Consider the following 23,276-nt stretch of genomic DNA (forward strand, 5'->3'; position numbering starts at 1 on the left):
GTTCGGGGGGGCGGATGTAGGGCCTGACTAACGTATAAACATCTCTAGTAGATGGTGGACTTTTTGTCGCTGTCGCTATTTCTCTAGTAGATGGTGGACTTTTTGCCGCTGCCGCTTTTGTTGATTTGTATTGATCAACCTTCGATAAAAATTTTGCAAAATTTTCATCATTGTAAACTATCGGTTTTCCTAAACTACCAAAATAAATTATCGCCTGCCAATCAATTTCTCCGACTTTATCAGCAATATCTTTTCTCAAAATTAAATTTTTAATTTCCTGAGAATCATCCGCAGCAACTACCATTTTTTTAATATCGTCATCGATTAAATTCATATGTTCTTTGTTCAAATAATTATCTGCGGGTAATTTAGGATCAATTATTAATGAGCCGTTGTACACAGATGGTTTATATTCGCTTGGTTGAGTTACTGATTCCTGATCACTCTGATCTTTTTTCTTTTTTGATTTTCTCTCTTTTTTTTGAGGTGGAGTTCTTTCTTTTGGTCTAGCTCCTAATTCCTGTGGTTGAAAAACTTCTTCCTGTGGTATTACTTTTCTTCTCCGTGTTTTAGCTTTTTCTTCCTTCTCCTGTTGTCTTCTTTCTTTCGCTTTCTTCTTTTCTTCCTTCTCCAGTTGTTTTCTTTCTTCTGCTACTTGCTTATTATATCTTTGTGTGTCTCTTGCTGCTTCTAAAAATCTCCTGTAACGCGGATCCGTTACCATACTCACATGTGTTTTTCCCGAGTAAACTTTATATACCATATTGTACCAATTATCACGAGTTCCGTATCTTTTTTTTCCTATTGCAGTCAAATATTCATTTCGATCTCTAAAATAATTTTCTGCAAAATCGCCAATTTGATCTATGGTATACAGTGACGAGAGCGGTCGTGATATCATATCCCATCCCTCATCGGTGAAATTTTCTCTTAAATTCTCGATATTAAACTTCCCTTTTATCATTACAGGTTTTCCTCTTACAGGTTTTCCCTTATCTGCTCCAGAATCAATTGCAAGTTGTTGCCCCTGTTGTGCTGCTGCTATTGCTAATCGCTCGGGTAATGTTCGTGATTGTTCCTCAATACCCTTCAACATAGGAAAAATTCCCCTTTTCTTCGTATCTGGATCTTTTTCGTCGCCAAATACAACCTGCTCGATTGCTCCAGTGACTGGACTCAACCATTTCGATGATGCCTCGGCAATTCCATGTTGTGCATCTTCGTAACCACGAACATTTCTCTTGAATAATTGTTTTGTCGGGATAAGCTTCTTTAATGCCGCTAATTGCTCTCACGCTAATCTGGCAGAATGAGGCTCTCCAACTGTACTAGCTTTCGGACTCATATTATTTTCAACTATATTGTTTTAATGCGAGGTAAAATTAGGATTAGCAGCCAAACTTTGCAAACTTCATCGACGGAATAAATTCCCCCCCCCCCAAAATCTTCGTTTTTTACTTGTCCAGAATCATTGATTTTGCACACAAAAAATTGCAGTCGGGAGTGAATTTACGCAAATTAATTTTCGTAGGAAGGCTTATTTTTGAAATCTGAGGCTTCTACGGAGAAAGTTCTCGTAGGAAGCTTTATTTGGTCTGGAACGTCTGGTCTGTAGAACTTCCCTGCTGCTGTTTAGGCTTGAATAGATGCAACAGTGAATTTCCAGGTTTCCATGTCATCTCTATCTTTGAAAAACTGTAATAAATACTTAGGGGTCATCCATTTAGTACTTATGCAAAAATCTGGCAAAGCTTGACCCCTCCCTGTACACATGTATACTTTTTTTACACCCCTCCCATCTGCGTATGTACGCTTGATGTACCCTCCCCAGTTCTATAGAATGGCATATATTTAATCCACGCAGAAACCATTAAGGATTAATAATAAAGACTATATGTTTAATAAAACAGATAGTCCACTGACATTGAATGTCAGGCTGCATCAAAGAAATAAGCTGCATAACTTTAAACAGTTTGTCTACTGTCTGCTTAAATTCAAATGCTGACTGAACCCAGTCGAACATGTTACATAAAAAAAAATTATTATCGAGGTTTCACCCCCTGTTTCCTATGCATAGGTACATTATCAGTAGACCCCGCCCATGCCAATGTATACATTTGTTTTACCCCCTCCCCCCTCCATGTGTACATACTAAATGGATGGCCACGTATATGTCATCTCTGTCATTGAAAAACTCTAATAAATACTTATATGTCATCTCTTTCATTGAAAAACTATAATAAATACTTATATGTCATCTCTGTCATTGAAAAACTGTAATAAATATTCATACATCATCTCTGTCATTGAAAAACTATAATAAATACTTATATGTCATCTCTGTCATTGAAAAACTGTAATAAATATTCATACATCATCTCTGTCATTGAAAAACTATAATAAATACTTATATGTCATCTCTGTCATTGAAAAACTGTAATAAATATTCATACATCATCTCTGTCATTGAAAAACTATAATAAATACTTATATGTCATCTCTGTCATTGAAAAACTGTAATAAATACTTGACATGATGTTAGTATGTGAAACTAGGTGCATATATTCCCAATAGTGCATCCAATTTTATTAAAATAATGATGGACAAGGCCAAGTTTCATCAATCCTACCGGTACTTTCTCCTAACAGACACAAGTGATGAGTCTGATGCAGAAGTACCAGATGAATGGAGGACCAGGCAACGTATCCAGTCTGAAAAACTCGCTGAGAATTTGAAGAAATATGCTCATAAGAGAGGTAATTCATAGTGCTAAGTGCTTTTAAGAGACAAATGTACCTAGATGGTGCATGTGTTAAAAACTGAAGAAAAACATGATGGTAAAAAGTGGGATTAAAGAAGATGACTATTCCCATGATGCATTTTGAGGTCCACACAGAAAACGTTTGGAAATCAGATATATAAGATTTTGTTCTATCACAGGATTTATTTTGCTTCCTGAAAGACATTTAATGGCAATGTATGGATCTTCTTACTATTGTTAGAAATGCTTCCTGAAAGACATTTAATGCCAATCTACGGATCTTCTTGCTATTGTTAGAAATACTTCCTAAAAGACATGTAATGCCAATCTATGGATCTTCAGTCAAAAATCTTGGACACTGAGGAAAGATTTAATGGGTACACTTTGTCCAGATTTGATATATATAGACTCAAGAGACACATAGTAATCAGATGTTTTCAGTATCACCAAACATTTCATCTTTATTGTTATTTAAATTCAAAGAATTATAAATAGATAACATTTTATTTCCATTAATTCTGGAAAACTGAACACTGTTTGATTGCCATGAAAAACAATCCATGTTGTCACCAATTTAACCATGACTCATATAGCTTACATTTTGTGTTCATTCCAATGCAGTTTACACAGATGATTGTGCTGTTATGTTGGTGTAATTACTGAGAGAGAGAGAGAGAGAGAGAGAGAGAGAATCTTTTATTTGTTGAATTTACTGCTCAGTTTCCTTTCATAATCAATGGAAGTTGTGTTTGTATATGTTAGTATATGAAATATTTGTAAAATGAAGATACAGTGTTTTGTTGTACAATGAAAGTGATTTTGTACAGAAACTGTAGATGAATTGTTTTGTTGTACAAGGAAAGTGATTTTGTACAGAAACTTTAGATGAATTGTTTTGTTGTACAAGGAGAGTGATTTTGTACAGAAACTGTAGATAACCTCCCTTTCAAAAAAGTTGTACAAGAAAGAGTTTTACCTTAATGAAATCTATAATGTATTTGTTTCAGCAGATTGATTACACTAGATTGTTTACACTAATGGTGAGATCAGTGCCATAGCTGGAGTTACGAGGGTTATTACAGTCTTAAGATGTAAGATGGAACATAGCTTATATTAATTGAAAAAAACAGGAGATGTTGACCCTCATGAAGTACACACAGCATGTAATAATTGAAGAAATATGAGATGTTGACCCTCATGAAGTACACACAGCTTGTATTAATTGAAGAAATATGAGATGTTGACCCTCATGAAGTACACACAGCTTGTATTAATTGAAGAAATATGAGATGTTGACCCTCATGAAGTACACACAGCATGTATTAATTGAAGAAATATGAGATGTTGACCCTCATGAAGTACACACAGCTTGTATTAATTGAAAAAAACAGGAGATGTTGACCCTCATGAAGTACACACAGCTTGTATTAATTGAAGAAATATGAGATGTTGGCCCTCATGAAGTACACACAGCTTGTATTAATTGAAGAAATATGAGATGTTGACCCTCATGAAGTACACACAGCTTGTATTAATTGAAGAAATATGAGATGTTGACCCTCATGAAGTACACACAGCTTGTATTAATTGAAGAAATATGAGATGTTGACCCTCATGAAGTACACACAGCTTGTATTAATTGAAAAAAACAGGAGATGTTGACCCTCATGAAGTACACACAGCTTGTATTAATTGAAGAAATATGAGATGTTGGCCCTCATGAAGTACACACAGCTTGTATTAATTGAAGAAATATGAGATGTTGGCCCTCATGAAGTACACACAGCTTGTATTAATTGAAGAAATATGAGATGTTGGCCCTCAATAAGTACACACAGCTTGTATTAATTGAAGAAATATGAGATGTTGGCCCTCATGAAGTACACACAGCTTGTATTAATTGAAGAAATATGAGATGTTGGCCCTCAATAAGTACACACAGCTTGTATTAATTGAAGAAATATGAGATGTTGACCCTCATGAAGTACACACAGCTTGTATTAATTGAAGAAATATGAGATGTTGACCCTCATGAAGTACACACAGCTTGTATTAATTGAAGAAATATGAGATGTTGGCCCTCATGAAGTACACACAGCTTGTATTAATTGAAGAAATATGAGATGTTGGCCCTCATGAAGTACACACAGCTTGTATTAATTGAAGAAATATGAGATGTTGGCCCTCATGAAGTACACACAGCTTGTATTAATTGAAGAAATATGAGATGTTGGCCCTCATGAAGTACACACAGCTTGTATTAATTGAAGAAATATGAGATGTTGGCCCTCATGAAGTACACACAGCTTGTATTAATTGAAGAAATATGAGATGTTGACCCTCATGAAGTACACACAGCATGTATTAATTGAAGAAATATGAGATGTTGACCCTCATGAAGTACACACAGCTTGTATTAATTGAAGAAATATGAGATGTTGACCCTCATGAAGTACACACAGCTTGTATTAATTGAAAAAAACAGGAGATGTTGACCCTCATGAAGTACACACAGCTTGTATTAATTGAAGAAATATGAGATGTTGGCCCTCATGAAGTACACACAGCTTGTATTAATTGAAGAAATATGAGATGTTGGCCCTCATGAAGTACACACAGCTTGTATTAATTGAAGAAATATGAGATGTTGGCCCTCATGAAGTACACACAGCTTGTATTAATTGAAGAAATATGAGATGTTGGCCCTCAATAAGTACACACAGCTTGTATTAATTGAAGAAATATGAGATGTTGACCCTCATGAAGTACACACAGCTTGTATTAATTGAAGAAATATGAGATGTTGGCCCTCATGAAGTACACACAGCATGTATTAATTGAAGAAATATGAGATGTTGGCCCTCAATAAGTACACACAGCTTGTATTAATTGAAGAAATATGAGATGTTGACCCTCATGAAGTACACACAGCTTGTATTAATTGAAGAAATATGAGATGTTGGCCCTCATGAAGTACACACAGCATGTATTAATTGAAGAAATATGAGATGTTGGCCCTCAATAAGTACACACAGCTTGTATTAATTGAAGAAATATGAGATGTTGACCCTCATGAAGTACACACAGCATGTATTAATTGAAGAAATATGAGATGTTGACCCTCATGAAGTACACACAGCTTGTATTAATTGAAGAAATATGAGATGTTGGCCCTCATGAAGTACACACAGCTTGTATTAATTGAAGAAATATGAGATGTTGACCCTCATGAAGTACACACAGCTTGTATTAATTGAAGAAATATGAGATGTTGACCCTCATGAAGTACACACAGCATGTATTAATTGAAGAAATATGAGATGTTGGCCCTCATGAAGTACACACAGCATGTATTAATTGAAGAAATATGAGATGTTGGCCCTCAATAAGTACACACAGCTTGTATTAATTGAAGAAATATGAGATGTTGGCCCTCATGAAGTACACACAGCATGTATTAATTGAAGAAATATGAGATGTTGGCCCTCATGAAGTACACACAGCATGTATTAATTGAAGAAATATGAGATGTTGGCCCTCAATAAGTACACACAGCTTGTATTAATTGAAGAAACAGCAAATTTTGACCCTCATTAAAGTGCACACAGCTTGTATTGAATGAAGAAACAGGAGATTTTGATCCTCATTAAAGTGCACACAGCTTGTATTGAGTGAAGAAACAGGAGATTTTGACCCTCATTAAAGTGCACACAGCTTGTATTGAATGAAGAAACAGGAGATTTTGACCCTCTATAAAGTGCACACAGCTTGTATTGAATGAAGAAACAGGAGATTTTGACCCTCATTAAAGTACACACAGCTTGTATTGAATGAAGAAACAGGAGATTTTGACCCTCATTAAAGTACACACAGCTTGTATTGAATGAAGAAACAGGAGATTTTGACCCTCATTAAAGTACACACAGCTTGTATTGAATGAAGAAACAGGAGATTTTGATCCTCATTAAAGTGCACACAGCTTGTATTGAATGAAGAAACAGGAGATTTTGACCCTCATTAAAGTACACACAGCTTGTATTGAATGAAGAAACAGGAGATTTTGATCCTCATTAAAGTGCACACAGCTTGTATTGAATGAAGAAACAGGAGATTTTGATCCTCATTAAAGTACACACAGCTTGTATTGAATGAAGAAACAGGAGATTTTGACCCTCATTAAAGTGCACACAGCTTGTATTGAATGAAGAAACAGGAGATTTTGATCCTCATTAAAGTGCACACAGCTTGTATTGAGTGAAGAAACAGGAGATTTTGACCCTTATTAAAGTGCACACAGCTTGTATTGAATGAAGAAACAGGAGATTTTGACCCTCTATAAAGTGCACACAGCTTGTATTGAATGAAGAAACAGGAGATTTTGACCCTCATTAAAGTACACACAGCTTGTATTGAATGAAGAAACAGGAGATTTTGACCCTCATTAAAGTACACACAGCTTGTATTGAATGAAGAAACAGATTTTAACCTTCATTAAAGTGCACACAGCTTGTATTGAATGAAGAAACAGGAGATTTTGACCCACATTAAAGTACACACAGCTTGTATTAAATGAAGAAACGAGATTTTGACCCTCATTAAAGTACACAGAGCTTGTATTGAATGAAGAAACAGGAGATTTTGACCCTCATGAAAGTACACACAGCTTGTATTGAATGAAGAAACAGGAGATTTTGACCCTCATTAAAGTACACTCAGCTTGTATTAATTGAAGAAATATGAGATTTTGACCCTCATTAAGGTGCACACAGCTTGAAGAAAGAGATTAGATGTTGACCCTTATTTAGTACACATGGCTTGTATTAAGCGGGTGCTCTGTAGATATCATGAACTTCTGCAAAAGTGACAGGTATAAGGTGAAGTTGTTTACACTTGCGACATGGAATGTTAGCATACCTCTGTGTTACATTCATGTACTGTGGATGATTCCTTACATTACAACATTGGTATGATGTGATTGTTATGTCATGACATCACTGATATATGTTATCATTATGTTATGACATCATTAATATGATGTTACCATTATGTTTTGACATCATTGATATATGTTATCATTATGTTTTGACATCATTGATGTATGTTATCATTATGTTATGACATCATTGCTATGATGTTGTCATTATGTTGTGACATCTTTTGGTACGATGTGATCATTACATTATGACATCATCATTTATATGATGTTATCATGGAAAACTCTAGGAAAATCTATAGTGATGTGTGACCTTCCATAAATTGACAGTGAATGCTTTCTGTTGTGTCACCTGATATAATGTCAGTAATTTTATTACACTGAAAAACATTCACTCACCTACATAACCTTTTCTCTCTCTCACCTATGTACCCTTTTCTCTTTCTAACCTACATACCTTTTTCCCTGTCTCACCTTTATACCTTTTCTCTTTCTCACCTACATACCATCTTCTTGGTCTCACCTTCATACCCTTTTCTCTGTCTCATGTACATACCTTTCCTTCTTTCTCACCTATGTAACCTTTTACCTTTCTCACCTATATACCCTTTTCTCTGTCTTACCTTCATACCCTTTTCTCTTTCTTGCCTATGTACAGTCTTCTCTGTCTCACATACATACTCTATTCTCTTTCTTACATACTTACTCTTTTTTCTTTCTCACCTACATATTCTTTTCTCTTTCTAACATACATACCCTTTTCTCTGTCTCACCTTCATACCCTTTTATCTGTTTCACATACAGATAATTTTCTCTGGCTCACTTACATACTTTGTTCTATGTTTTACCTACATACCCAGTTCTCAGTCTCACCTACTTTACCCTTTCTCTATCTCACCTACATACCTTTTTCACTGTGTTTGATAAGAGGAGTGTGCTTTTCAATCTGTGAAAATATTATGAATTTTTAAGTACTTATTCAAGTATTATTTTATTGACAATTTGTGATGATGTGAATTTTTCACATACTGTTTTATAGAATGACTGTTAATTGGAGATATATATTTAGCTTAGCATAGTGCAACAAAAATGACATTGACCTATACAATTATCAGTGATTTTAGATTGCTTGAACCCTTATCTGTGTAAAAATGCACATCTTTGTCAAGTTTAATATTTCAACATTTCACAAGGGATCACCGATAATAATATCTAGGTGTTTGTCAGTCTGATTACCTTCACTCATCATATGCATACTAATTGTAACTTTACTGTATAAGATTCATATACTACTTTGTACAGTGACACCTGACACCGATTGTTGTTGTTGTTGTAGGGTTTAACATCATTTTTCAGCACAAGATAGGCTATACATGGTGGCCAGTATAATTGGTGGAAGAAGAACCCTGGAAAACCCGGGGGAGAACCACCGACCCCTGAGAAGCTACTGGCAGGCTTTCTCACATACCAACGTTAGCTGAGCCTGAGACTTGAACTCACACAGACAGAGGTCAGATGGCATTGATCCATAATGGTGAGCTCTTTAGACCACTCGGCCACTCGGGGCCCCCCACCTGACATAGAGGAAACCTCTATATGAAGGACACCTGCAAACATAGGACATATGTGGACCCTTTTTATGTCCCTGTGAAATGGGGGTATATGAAACTTGATGACGCTCATGTTGACCAATCTTTATGCTGCCACAAATTCTTTTTAGAGTTATTTCCTCTTCTGTTTTGCAGCTTAATGCAGCATATGATGAAATCTTGTTAGCATAACTAGTCCCACATTTTTAAATGGATTATGACGAAATTTGGTAACATTATTTTCATCATAAGAGGATGCAGATATCAACAGATCACTTTGCTTCCATGTTTTTTGATATTGTTATTTCTTTATGCTTCAGAGTTTAATTCCGTGCCTGACACAGTCTTGTTAGCACAGCTAGTTCTGCAGTTTGTCTTGCATTTTTATTCTTGATTGATGTGAAATATGTACATTTTAAGGCCATTTTCTAAAGATGCACATATTTTGACACATCTTTATGCTCCCTTGAGTTTGCATGAGTCATTGCTCTTATTAAAGTTACAGCTGGGTATAGTGTTTTACAGCTGGGTAAGTGCTGTTACAGCTGGGTACAGTGTTTTACAGCTGGGTAAGTGTAGTTACAGCTGGGTAAGTGCAGTTACAGCTGGGTACAGTGTTTTACAGAATCCTGTAAGTGCAGTTACTTTTGCAGTTTATTTGGATATATCTGATGAACACATTGGATAATGCCACTTAAATAAAAAAAAATCCTTCTTCTTAGAAAAATATTTATAGATTTGACCAAACATAATGAATGGGTATATCATGGCATTGTTTGAAATCGAGCAAATGAGTTGCTGAAGTTACACTTTTATCTGATATTTTTGGCATGATAGGTGTATACTGTAGCAACAGTTATTGATAGTATCTCCAGACATATTGTAAAAATGAAAGTTGACTTTCTCCTTCAGATGAAGAAATGGAGGTCACTCCTGTGGAAAATCACAGGAGTGAGCATGGTTCCTCCCAACCTGTCTCCGTAGCATCATCTGTACTGGGTAAGAGACATGGTCTGTGCTTGTGTAATCACCTTAGCAACAATCACCACAGCAATATAATCTTTTTCAAAAGAATGCATGATTATCATAGAGACATTACTCTCCAACCAATTTCCCATCACTCTTTTGGCATGCACGTGTGTATAGAGTTTAAGGGCATATAAGGGCAATATATTCATTCAAAAATAACAAAGTGCTCTTTGTTATGCATGTGTGTATAGGGTTTGTGGGTATGTAAGCACAATTCACTCCCAGAAAAATGAAAGCACTCTTTTAGGAATCTTTGAAATTTGCTCTCACTATCACTTGAAACCACAAGTGCAGCATTTTCTACAGAGCTTGCATACACATCACACTTGTTATGAATGTCACAATTGCTAGTGATTTTTTTATGGTACACCATCAAAATTATTCATTTCCTTACAGTGGAAGTGTTGTCATTGTGATTAACTTAACTATATATTCATGTAAGAGGAGGATCTTTCTTCACACAGCATCCGATTTCACTTTTCAGTAATGTCAGGATAAGTAATGTTTGACAGGAATAATGCTGATGTCATCTTTATATATAATTATTATTAGTTCAGTACATAGATTTGCCATTATGTTTCCATTTGTGAAACATTGGTTTTATTCTGAGTAATGGCTCAAAGGCTGCTGCTCTAATGTTTCAAGCTTGAGCTGTGAGTCTCCTAACTTTTGAATATTCAGGATCCATCAGTATTGTCTTCACATGATGGTCTACACACTCAGTCTTTAGACTTTCTTTTTCTAATTGCCTTGCTTTTCTATCCTCTACCATTACATATATTGTATGATAATTACAGAAAATGTGATAATTGCCTTGCTTTTCTATCTTTTACCATTACATATATTGTGTGATAATTACAGAAAATGTAATAATTGCTTTGTTTTTCTATCCTCTTCCATTACGCATATTGTATGATAATTACAGAAAATGTAATAATTGCTTTGTTTTTCTATCCTCTTCCATTACGCATATTGTATGATAATTACAGAAAATGTAATAATTGCTTTGTTTTTCTATCCTCTTCCATTACACATATTGTATGATAATTACAGAAAATGTAATAATTGCTTTGTTTTTCTATCACATATTTGGTATGATAATTACAGAAAATGTAATTATTACCTTGCTTTTCTATCCTCTACCATTACATATATGCTATGATAATTATGGAAAAAGTAATAATTGCCTTGCTTTTCTGTCACATATATTGTATGATAATTACAGAAAATATAATAATTGCCATGCTTTTCTATCTTCTATCATTACATATATTGTATGATAATTATAGAAAATGTAATAATTACCTTGATTTTCTATCTTCTACCATTACATATATTTTATGATAATTACAGAATTATTCAGTTTCTTGTTAGCAGTACAATACACTCATGACTGTTTAAAGGAATCCTTTGTCTTCTTTTCATGGGCCAGCAGGCACACTGTATTATCCTTTCTTTTGTGTATATGGGCCAGCAGGCACACAGTAATATCCTTTCTTTCATTTGCATGGCCAGCAGGCAAACAGTAATATTCTTTTTCATGTTTACATGGGACAGCAGCCACACAGTAATATCCTTTCTCTCATTTACATGGGCCAGCAGGTACACAGTAATATCCTTTTTCATGTTTACATGGACCAGCAGGCACACAGTAATATTCTTTTTCATGTTTACATGGGCCAGCAGGCACATAGTAATATCCTTTCTCATGTTTACATGGGCCAGCAGGCACATAGTAATATCCTTTCTCATGTTTACATGGGCCAGCAGGCACACTCTATTATCCTTTCTCATGTTTACATGGGCCAGCAGGCACACTCTATTATCCTTTCTCATGTTTACATGGACCAGCAGGCACACAGTAATATCCTTTCTCATGTTTACATGGGCCAGCAGGCACACAGTAATATCCTTTCTCATGTTTACATGGGCCAGCAGGCACACTCTATTATCCTTTCTAATGTTTACATGGGCCAGCAGGCACACTCTATTATCCTTTCTCATGATTACATGGGCCAGCAGGCACACAATAATATCCTTTCTCATGTTTACATGGACCAGCAAGGCACATAGTAATATACATTCTCATGTTTACATGGGCCAGCAGGCACACTCTATTATCCTTTCTCATGTTTACATGGACCAGCAGGCACACAGTAATATCCTTTCTCATGTTTACATGGGCCAGCAGGCACACTCTATTATCCTTTCTCATGTTTACATGGGCCAGCAGGCACACTCTATTATCCTTTCTCATGTTTACATGGGCCAGCAGGCACACTCTATTATCCTTTCTCATGTTTACATGGACCAGCAGGCACACAGTAATATCCTTTCTCATGTTTACATGGGCCAGCAGGCACACAGTAATATCCTTTCTCATGTTTACATGGGCCAGCAGGCACACTCTATTATCCTTTCTAATGTTTACATGGGCCAGCAGGCACACTCTATTATCCTTTCTCATGATTACATGGGCCAGCAGGCACACTCTATTATCCTTTCTCATGTTTACATGGACCAGCAGGCACATAGTAATATGCATTCTCATGTTTACATGGGCCAGCAGGCACACTCTATTATCCTTTCTCATGTTTACATGGGCCAGCAGGCACACAGTAATAAATATTCTTTTCCAGATCATTGCATGTAAATAGAAAAATTTATACAATCTTTTATATGCACTTGCATGTTATGCACAATGTACCTGCAGAAAGAAAATAGATTTAGCTGCACACAATGGTGTAATGTATTTTATCTTCACTTTATGTAAGTCTATATTCACAGATTAGAATGCACATTTAATTTAGCCTGGTGCATTTTAAAAAAGTAATTAAGAATTGTTTTATATATCAGAATATGTCAATTGCCATGGAAGCAGTCAAATAGTAGGAAAATATAACTGTTAGCTGCAGGAAAGGCAACACCTCTTTTATATCATTTTACTTAGTAATTATACCCATTTTAATTGGTAATTATATCATACCCATTTTAATTAGTAATTATATCATACCCATTTTAATTTGTAAATTATATCATAGCCATTTTAATTGGTAATTGTATCATGCCCATTTTAATTAGTAATTATATCATACCCATTTTAATTTGTAAATTATATCATAGCCATTTTAATTGGTAATTATATCATACCCATTTTAATTAGTAATTATATCATACCCATTTTAATTTGTAAATTATATCATAGCCATTTTAATTGGTAATTGTATCATACCCATTTTAATTAGTAATTATATCATACCCATTTTGATTAGTAATTATATCATACCCATTTTAATTGGTAATTATATCAAACCCATTTTAATTTGTAAATTATATCATACCCATTTTAATTTGTAATGATATCATACCCATTTTAATTAGTAATTATATCATACCCATTTTAATTAGTAATTATATCATACCCATTTTAATTAGTAATTATATCATACCCATTTTAATTTGTAAATTATATCATACCCATTTTAATTAGTAATTATATCATACCCATTTTAATTTGTAAATAATTTCATACCCATTTTAATTAGTAATTATATCAAACCCATTTTAATTTGTAAATTATATCATACCCATTTTAATTTGTAAGTGTATCATACCCATTTTAATTTGTAAATAATTTCATACCCATTTTAATTGGTAATTTTATCATACCCATTTTGATTAGTAATTATATCATACCCATTTTAATTTGTAAATTATATCATACCCATTTTGATTAGTAATTATATTATTACCATTTTAATTTGTAATTATATCAAACCCATTTTAATTTGTAAATTATATCATACATATTTAATTAGTAATTATATCATGCCCATTTTAATTTGTAAATTATATCATACCCATTTTAATTTGTAAATTATATCATACCCATTTTAATTTGTAAATTATATCATACCCATTTTAATTAGTAATTATATCATACCCATTTTAATTTGTAAATTATATCATACCCATTTTAATTGGTAAATTATATCATACCCATTTTAAAAAATTTGTAAATTATATCATACCCATTTTAATTGGTAAATTATATCATACCCATTTTAATTGGTAAATTATATCATACCCATTTTTATTGGCACTTAAATCCTACACATTTTTAATTGGTAATTGTATCATGCCCATTTTAATTGCTAATTATATCATACCTATTTTAATTGGTAAACTATATTTTGTTTTGAAGAACAGTTTGTCAGCTAGATCACAATATCAACCTGATGAATAATGTGCAATTTAAACAATTCTCATAAACATCAGCTTCTTTCCAAGCAATACCACATTGAAATGTGAAAATTATCCATACTTAAGAAATGCATTAACTGGTAAAGTCATATTTAACAGTTGTCTTAGCAGAAATGTGGAAATATTTTCTTTAATTGGAACATGCTGTTCCAGTTTCCTGATGGCCAGGTGCATGGTCATATACTGTTTGCTAATTTGTAAACATTTATGAGCAGTAAACCATTGTCACATGTAAACATTGTAGCCTTAACTGTGTCTGAAAGAAGAAAAAGACCACATAAAAATGAACAAAGGTTGTGGAGGGCTTGCACATAAGGTATGGAAGAGGTCTGTTGATTTGGTGGTCAAAAAGTCAAAGGTTAGGGTCATTGTGGCTGAAAGAAAGATGGGTTGTGCAGTATTGAACTTGTTCTAGAGTAAGCTGCATGACCTAATTTTGTGGGTGACTTACACATTGGATGAAGAAACCTATATATTCTGAACTCTAAAGGTCAAAGGTAACATTCATGGTGAGACACATTTAAAAAAATGGTTTCTGCACAGTACATTTAGTTCAGTACTACATCATACCATAGAGACTCCCGAGTCAACCATGCCCAGCTAGCTCATTGTGTATATAGAGGACCATTGAACATGGGGTGGGGATATAATTGAAAGTACTGTTATAATTCATTAGGGTCCTGCATCAAGATGTAGGAGCCATATAGTGATTACTTTCTCAGTCTGTTTATCTGTCTGTTAACACTTCTTGTAACCTGCAAAGTTATGCAATTCTTACATATAATTGGATACTATTTGGTATGAGAATTGCATTTTACAATTGGATGCTACTTGGCATGTGAATTGCTTATTACAGTTGGATGCTATTTGGTATGTGAATTGCTTATTACAATTTGGATGCTATCTGGTATGTGAATTATTACAGTTGGATGCTATTTGATGTGTGAATTGCTTATTACAATTGGATGCTGTTTGGTATGTGAATTGTTTATTACAACTGGATGCTATCTGGTATGTGAATTACTTATTACAGTTGGATGCTATTTGGTATGTGAATTGCTTTTTACAATTGGATACTATTTGGTATGTGAATTACTTATTACAGTTGGATGCTATTTGGTATGTGAGTTGCTGATTACAATTTGGATGCTATTTGGCATGTGAATTTCTTATTACAGTTGGATGCTATATGGTATGTGAATTACTTATTACAATTGGATGCTATTTAATGGTATGTGAATTGCCTAGTACATGTAGATGTGCCTTTTATTGGTTTAGTCCTTTCTAGTCCAGTTTTAATGGAGTTATTGCCCTGTTCCCGTCAATATTAAATCTCCAATGCAACAGTTCCTTGTTACCAGCATAGCTCAGGAACCATTCAATATATTCAGTTAGTATGTACATTGTTTCATTGGCCTAAAGTCTGCATTTCATTATTTTAATCTCATCAGCTCCATTTTGGGTAGTAACTGCTCTGGTGGCCTAGTGGTTAGAGCATCCGCCTCGGATGCAGGAGGTCGTGGGTTTGATCCCCGGCCGAGTCATACCAAAGACTTACAAAAATGGTACTAACAGCTGCCTCACTTGGCACTCAGCATTAAGAGGTTAGTGTTAGGACTGGTTGGCCTGATGTCAGGATAATGTGACTGGGTGGGACATCATGCTATATATCTGCGGCATGATGCCCCAGTGCTAGACATCACTGTAAACTGCCACATTGCAGACATCGTAGCGATATGACTGAAAAATTGTTAAAGCTACGTTAAAAATCCAAATCACATCACATCCATTTTGGGTAGAGTTATATCCCTTGACAATTAACTTCACATGGGATGGTGGGTGTAACTGTCATAGCTCAAAAACCATTAAGATATGTGTAGGCAGTTTGGTGTGAATACTGTCTTATATGTGCCTTTTATGGTGTGAATACTGTCTTATATGTGCCTTTAATGGTGTGAATACTGTCTTATATGTGCCTTTTATGGCTTCTTTGGCCTCAGATTGATGAGACCTTTAGTGAATATGATGTTCTCCAAGGCAACAATGTTTTTTAAGCATGTATATGGGCCTAATACAATTTGTGATATGCATTGGTATTGGACAGGGAAATCCCACCTGAGGATAGGAACTTGTGGGCAGGAACAAGGCTTTGCTGAGTTTCTGTTTTTAAAATTGGATCAGAAAGTTGATATTTCGCTTTTCAGGTTATTGCATATCCTGAGGTTCCGATCTGCCTATACCACATCAGTGCATATCCTGAGGCTGAGATGTCCCTATCCTTCATAATTGCATATCCTGACACTGAGATTTCCTTATTCCTAATAAGTACATATCCTGCAAAGTGCATGTCATTGCATATCCTGAACTTGAGATTTCTGTATCCCACATCAGTGCATATCCAGACATCAATATTTCTTTATCCCAAATAATTGCATATCCAGACTATGAGATTTCCATATCCCACAAGTATTTGTAAGTAGTAAAGAGGTGTCTGACCATTAATATTTCCAAGTAATAAAAACGTGGCTGACCACTAATGCTTCTGAGTAGCAAAAGGTGTCTGACCACTAGTACTTATAAGCAGCAAAATGTTGGCTGACCACTAATATTTATAAGTATTAAAAATGTGGCTGATCACTATTTTTAAGTAGGTGAAAAAATATCTTTTTCAGTTGATAGCTTAGCAAACTTTGTAGTAGTATGCTTGATCAGTCATAGAGTGATCATGCTTGATCAGTCATAGAGTGATCATGCTTGATCAGTCATAGAGAGATCATGCTTGAAAAGTCATACAGAGATCATGGTAAGTAGATAAGTATCATATGCGATCTTCTTGCGACATAAAGAGATCATGTGCCAACTTGTCTGATGGTAGGATTCAAACCATCATCCATTTTGCTGGGAGTCTGATACGTTAAACACTGAGCTACTACAGCTCCTGCATCCATTCATTGCCTCAAATGGCATGCTTGAGGGCCTGCCTCCATTCATTGCCTCATATGGCATGCATGAGGGCCTGCCTCCATTCATTGCCTCATATGGCATTCATGAGGGCCTGCCTCCATTCATTGCCTCATATAGAATGTATGAGGGCCTGCCTCCATTCATTGTCTCATATTGCATGCGTGAGGGCCTGCCTCCATTCATTGCCTCATTTGGCATGTGTGAAGGCTTAACTCCATTGATTGCCTCATATGACATGCATGAGGGCCTGCCTCCATTGATTGCCTTGTATAGCACACTTGAGGGCCTACCTCCATTCATTGCCTCATATGGCATGCACGAGGTCCTGCATCCATTCATTGCCTCATATAGCATGCATGAGGGCCTGCCTCCATTATTTGATGAAGAATCTATATAATATATATTTCTGTACATGTACTGTTGTCAGACTTATTACACAGTAGCAGTGGAATCAAGTGGTTGGAATATCAGAGGTCAAGGTCACATGGGTTATGGAGTCATGTGTTGTCAGCAAGATGATAAATTTAGAAACTTTTTTGTTCTTATTGGCACAGTGAGTTGAATTTTGTTGATAGCACTCTGACACTGATTTGAAGGTGAACAGTCTTGGTTAATGTTTAGCTTTACTGGCTAGTGAACATGATTACACAAAAAAGTGGAATTTTATAAAAACCCAGTTTATAGATAATTGTCAGGAGAAATCCTTGAAAGATGCCAGTTCAATACACTGGATTTTTCCACCAAATTTAATTATGGATGTAACTACACCTAGCATGTGGTTATATCCTGGCAGTGTCTAAGTTGAATGGCCTTCTTATCCATTAGAACAGGTTCAAGGTAGAAGACCGCAACAAGCTTTTTGTTGTGCACTTACATGTATTTTGTAACGTGTTAACTCAAACATAAGAAAATATTTTTGGTACTAAATTTGGTTTGTTTGCACATCTCAAGAACATATGAAAGGGTTTCAGTACACACCAATTCCATAGAATAAAATGATGGAAGAAACAGACTTCATGTGGATTGCTGCAGTCAGACTAAATTGGTCAGTACTGCATCAATTCTTTTCACATAATCTTTTGTGATATTTCAAAGAAATCAACAAATCATAACTTTAATTTTAACATTTTGGATATTTAGCCATTGCCCGCTTTTTTTGTTTTAGAAAGATTGATAAAATTGGGGTTGGTTTTATAGATATAATTTTTACATCACATAACTGAGACTTATATTTTGCTTCGCAAGATTTCTGAAATAGTCTTAACAATTTCTTAACAATCATGACTATTTAGGTTTGAAGTCCACACAGTACACACAGGAAACATAAGGTATCATCAGCATAACATAAAACTGTTACTTATTTTTCTTCCTACATTTATTTGTAGAATCTCCAAAGTCATCAGTTACAGAAAAGGAAATTGTAGAGGCTCTGACTGAGCATGCTCAGAAGATTGCTGAGAACATCCTGAGTAGTCAGGATGCCGGGCAAAACCTGGAGAAAGATATTAGGGTAAGGGAGACAAGCCTTGTTAGAGTGCAGACTTTATAAATGCTACCAAAACTAATGCAGCATATAATTTTTGAATTCACTAATTATGTGTTCCTGAAAAGATTGAGCATTGATGCATTTGATGATTAATGTTATACTGGAAGGATTGAGTAATGATGCATTGATGATTAATGTTATTCTGGAAGGATTGAGTAATAAAGCATTTGATTAATGTTATACTGGAAACATTGAGTAATGATGCATTGATGATTAATGTTATACTGGAAGGATTGAGTAATGATGCATTTGATGATTAATGTTATACTGGAAGGATTGAGTAATGATGCATTTGATGATTAATGTTATACTGGAAGGATTGAGTAATGATGCATTGATGATTAATGTTATACTGGAAGGATTGAGTAATGATGCATTTGATAATTAATGTTATACTGGAAACATTGAGTAATCAAGCATTTGATGATTAATGTTATACTGGAAGGATTGAGTAATGAAGCATTTGATTAATGTTATACTGGAAACATTGAGTAATGATGCATTGATGATTAATGTTATACTGGAAGGATTGAGTAATGATGCATTGATGATTAATGTTATACTGGAAGGATTGAGTAATGAAGCATTTGATGATTAATGTTATACTGGAAACATTGAGTAATGAAGCATTTGATGATTAATGTTATACTGGAAGGATTGAGTAATGATGCATTGATGATTAATGTTATACTGGAAGGATTGAGTAATGATGCATTGATGATTAATGTTATACTGGAAGGATTGAGTAATGATGCATTGATGATTAATGTTATACTGGAAGGATTGAGTAATGATGCATTGATGATTAATGTTATACTGGAAGGATTGAGTAATGATGCATTGATGATTAATGTTATACTGGAAGGATTGAGTAATGATGCATTGATGATTAATGTTATACTGGAAGGATTGAGTAATGATGCATTTGATGATTAATGTTATACTGGAAGGATTGAGTAATGATGCATTGATGATTAATGTTATACTGGAAGGATTGAGTAATGAAGCATTTGATTAATGTTATACTGGAACATTGAGTAATGATGCATTGATGATTAATGTTATACTGGAAGGATTGAGTAATGATGCATTTGATGATTAATGTTATACTGGAAGGATTGAGTAATGATACATTTGATGATTAATGTTATACTGGAAGGATTGAGTAATGAAGCATTTGATTAATGTTATACTGGAAGGATTGAGTAATGATGCATTGATGATTAATGTTATACTGGAAGGATTGAGTAATGATACATTTGATGATTAATGTTATACTGGAAGGATTGAGTAATGATGCATTGATGATTAATGTTATACTGGAAGGATTGAGTAATGATGCATTGATGATTAATGTTATACTGGAAGGATTGAGTAATGAAGCATTTGATGATTAATGTTATAATTAAACTAGCACACTAATGTGGATGTGATAACCTAATTGTTGCAAGTTGAAGAAATGAAGGTACCAAATAATTCTTAAAGAAAGTATTTGGTATCTTTTTTGAAAATGTTATTAATTAGATTTACTAACATGCATGAGCAATGTTGTTTTTGCTTAACATTTTAATTGAAAGGAGACATTATAAAATGATGACATCTTGTTCTAGTCATGGATCTTATTCCGAGTATTGAAATATCTGTCGTATGGAAGGCCAGACTTCATATTACAGTACACTGGTCTTGAGAGACACCCCCAACTGCAGATCTGCCAGCCATTTTGAATTTGCAGTATGACTTATGGGAACTATCCTTAAACTCTTAAAACATCCATATAATCAGTGTCCTGGAATATCCATACAATCAACCTCTTAAAATATCCATACAATCAACCTCATAAAATGTCTACAAAATCAACCTCTTAAAATATCCATAGAATCAACCTCAAAAAATGTCTGTACAATAAATCTCTTATAACATCCAATCTATACAATAAACTTCTTAAAATATCTGTACTATCGACCACCTAAAATTTATATTCAGTCATTTTCTTAAAACATCCATACAGTTAGCATCTCAAAACATACTTGCAATCAACCACTTAAACATCCATTCAGTCAATCACTTAGAACATCCATTCAATCAGCCTCTTAAAATGTCATTACATCCACCTCTTAAAATGTCACTACATCAGCCTCTTAAAATGTCAATACATCAGCCTCTTAAAATGTCAATCCATCAGCCTCTTAAAATGTCATTACATCAGCCTCTTAAAATGTCAATACAATCAACCTCTTAAAATGTCTATACAATCATCCTCCTTCAACATCTATACAGTCAACCTCTGAATAGAGGTCATCACACTACAAAACAAATTTGTTAAGAATCTGGTGAGAAATAAATATAGTCATCTAAAACTTTTTACAAAAAATCAGGTTTATATGTACTTATTAGGTATGCAAATGGCCACCCTTTTGTTTCCATCTGTACCAATGCAAATAACTAGAAAAACAGATTAAGTAAAAATAAAATGTCATGATTGATGGCGAGGAGGAGAATGGATATCAGATTAAGTAAAAATAAAATGTCATAATTGATGGCGAGGAGGAGAATGGACATCAGATTAAGTAAAAATAAAATGTCATGATTGATGGCGAGGAGGAGAATGGATATCAGATTAAGTAAAACACACTTTACTTCATAAAACTGCAGTTTGAATGAACAGAATGGATGGAATCATTCCACACCAGGTCAATAACAAGGAATATTACTAATTGTAATCTTCTGCTTTCTGTTAAATAAAGGTAAAAATGTGCAGGACACTTGGCAAGCTTGACAACACTCGGTGAACACAAGTCAGTGTCATGTTACTTTGATACCACTTGACAACACTCAGTGAACACAAGTCAGTGTCATGTTACTTTGATGCCATTTGACAATACTCAGTGAACACAAGTCAGTGTCATGTTACTTTGATACCACTTGACAACATTCAGTGAACACAAGTCAGTGTCATGTTATTTTGATACCACTTGACAACACTCAATGAACACAAGTCAGTGTCATGTTATTTGATACCACTTGACAACACCCAGTGAACACAAGTCAGTGTCATGTTATTTGATACCACTTGACAACACTCAATGAACAGAAGACATTGTCATGTTACTTTGATACCACTTGACAACACTCAGTGAACACAAGTCAGTGTCATGTTATTTGATACCACTTGACAACACAATGAACACAGGACATTGTCATGTTACTTTGATACCACTTGACAGCACTCAGTGAACACAAGTCATTGTCATGTTATTTGATACCACTTGACAACACAATGAACACAGGACAATATCATGTTTTTTTTATACCACTTGACAGCACCCAGTGAACACAAGTCAGTGTCATGTTATTTGATACCACTTGACAACACCCAGTGCACATTAGTCAGTGTCCTGTTATTTTGATACCACTTGACAACACTCAGTGAACACAAGTCATTGTCATGTTATTTGATACCACTTGACAACACTCAATGAACACAAGACATTGTCATGTTACTTTGATACCACTTGACAGCACTCAATGAACACAAGACATTGTCATGTTTTTTATACCACTTGACAGCACCCAGTGAACATTAGTGTCATGTTATTTTGATACCACTTGACAACACACAATGAACACAAGACATTGTCAAGTTACTTTTATACCACTTGACAGCACTCAATGAACACAATACATTGTCATGTTATTTTGATACCACTTGGCGACACTCGATGAACACAAGGCATTGTCAAGTTACTTTGATACCACTTGACAGCACTCAATGAACACAATACATTGTCATGTTATTTTGATACCACTTGACAGCACTCAGTGAACACAAGTCAGTGTCATGTTATTTTGATACCACTTGACAACACTCAGTGAGCACAATACATTGACATGTTAATTTGATATCACTTGACAATACTCCGTGAACACTAGTCAGTGTCATGTTATTTTGATACCACTTGACAACACTCTGAACACAAGACATTGTCAAGTTAGTTTGATACCACTTGACAGCACTCAATGAACACAAGTCAGTGTCATGTTATTTTGATACCACTTGATAACACTCAGTGAACACAAGTCATTGTCATGTTATTTTGATACCACTAGACAACACTCAATGAACACAAGTCAGTGTCATGTTATTTTGATACCACTTGACAACACTCAATGAACACAAGTCAGTGTCATGTT

General features: G+C 34.6%; 1 protein-coding gene across 1 annotated transcript in view; it reads left to right on the forward strand.

The window, feature by feature from the left end:
- The window catches only part of LOC149789493 (uncharacterized), a 328,072-nt gene that overhangs the window by 184,418 nt on the left and 120,378 nt on the right, over positions 1–23,276 (forward strand). Inside the window, exons 12-14 of the mRNA XM_089971520.1 lie at positions 2,649–2,756; positions 10,196–10,282; positions 18,925–19,049. Of these exons, the coding sequence (XP_089827646.1) occupies positions 2,649–2,756; positions 10,196–10,282; positions 18,925–19,049 (320 nt within the window). The remainder of the gene's footprint in view (positions 1–2,648; positions 2,757–10,195; positions 10,283–18,924; positions 19,050–23,276) is intronic.

Source organism: Sinohyriopsis cumingii, chromosome 10 (assembly GCF_028554795.1).
Source record: "Sinohyriopsis cumingii isolate HCF-2022 chromosome 10, ASM2855479v2, whole genome shotgun sequence".
NCBI lineage: Eukaryota > Metazoa > Mollusca > Bivalvia > Unionida > Unionidae > Sinohyriopsis > Sinohyriopsis cumingii.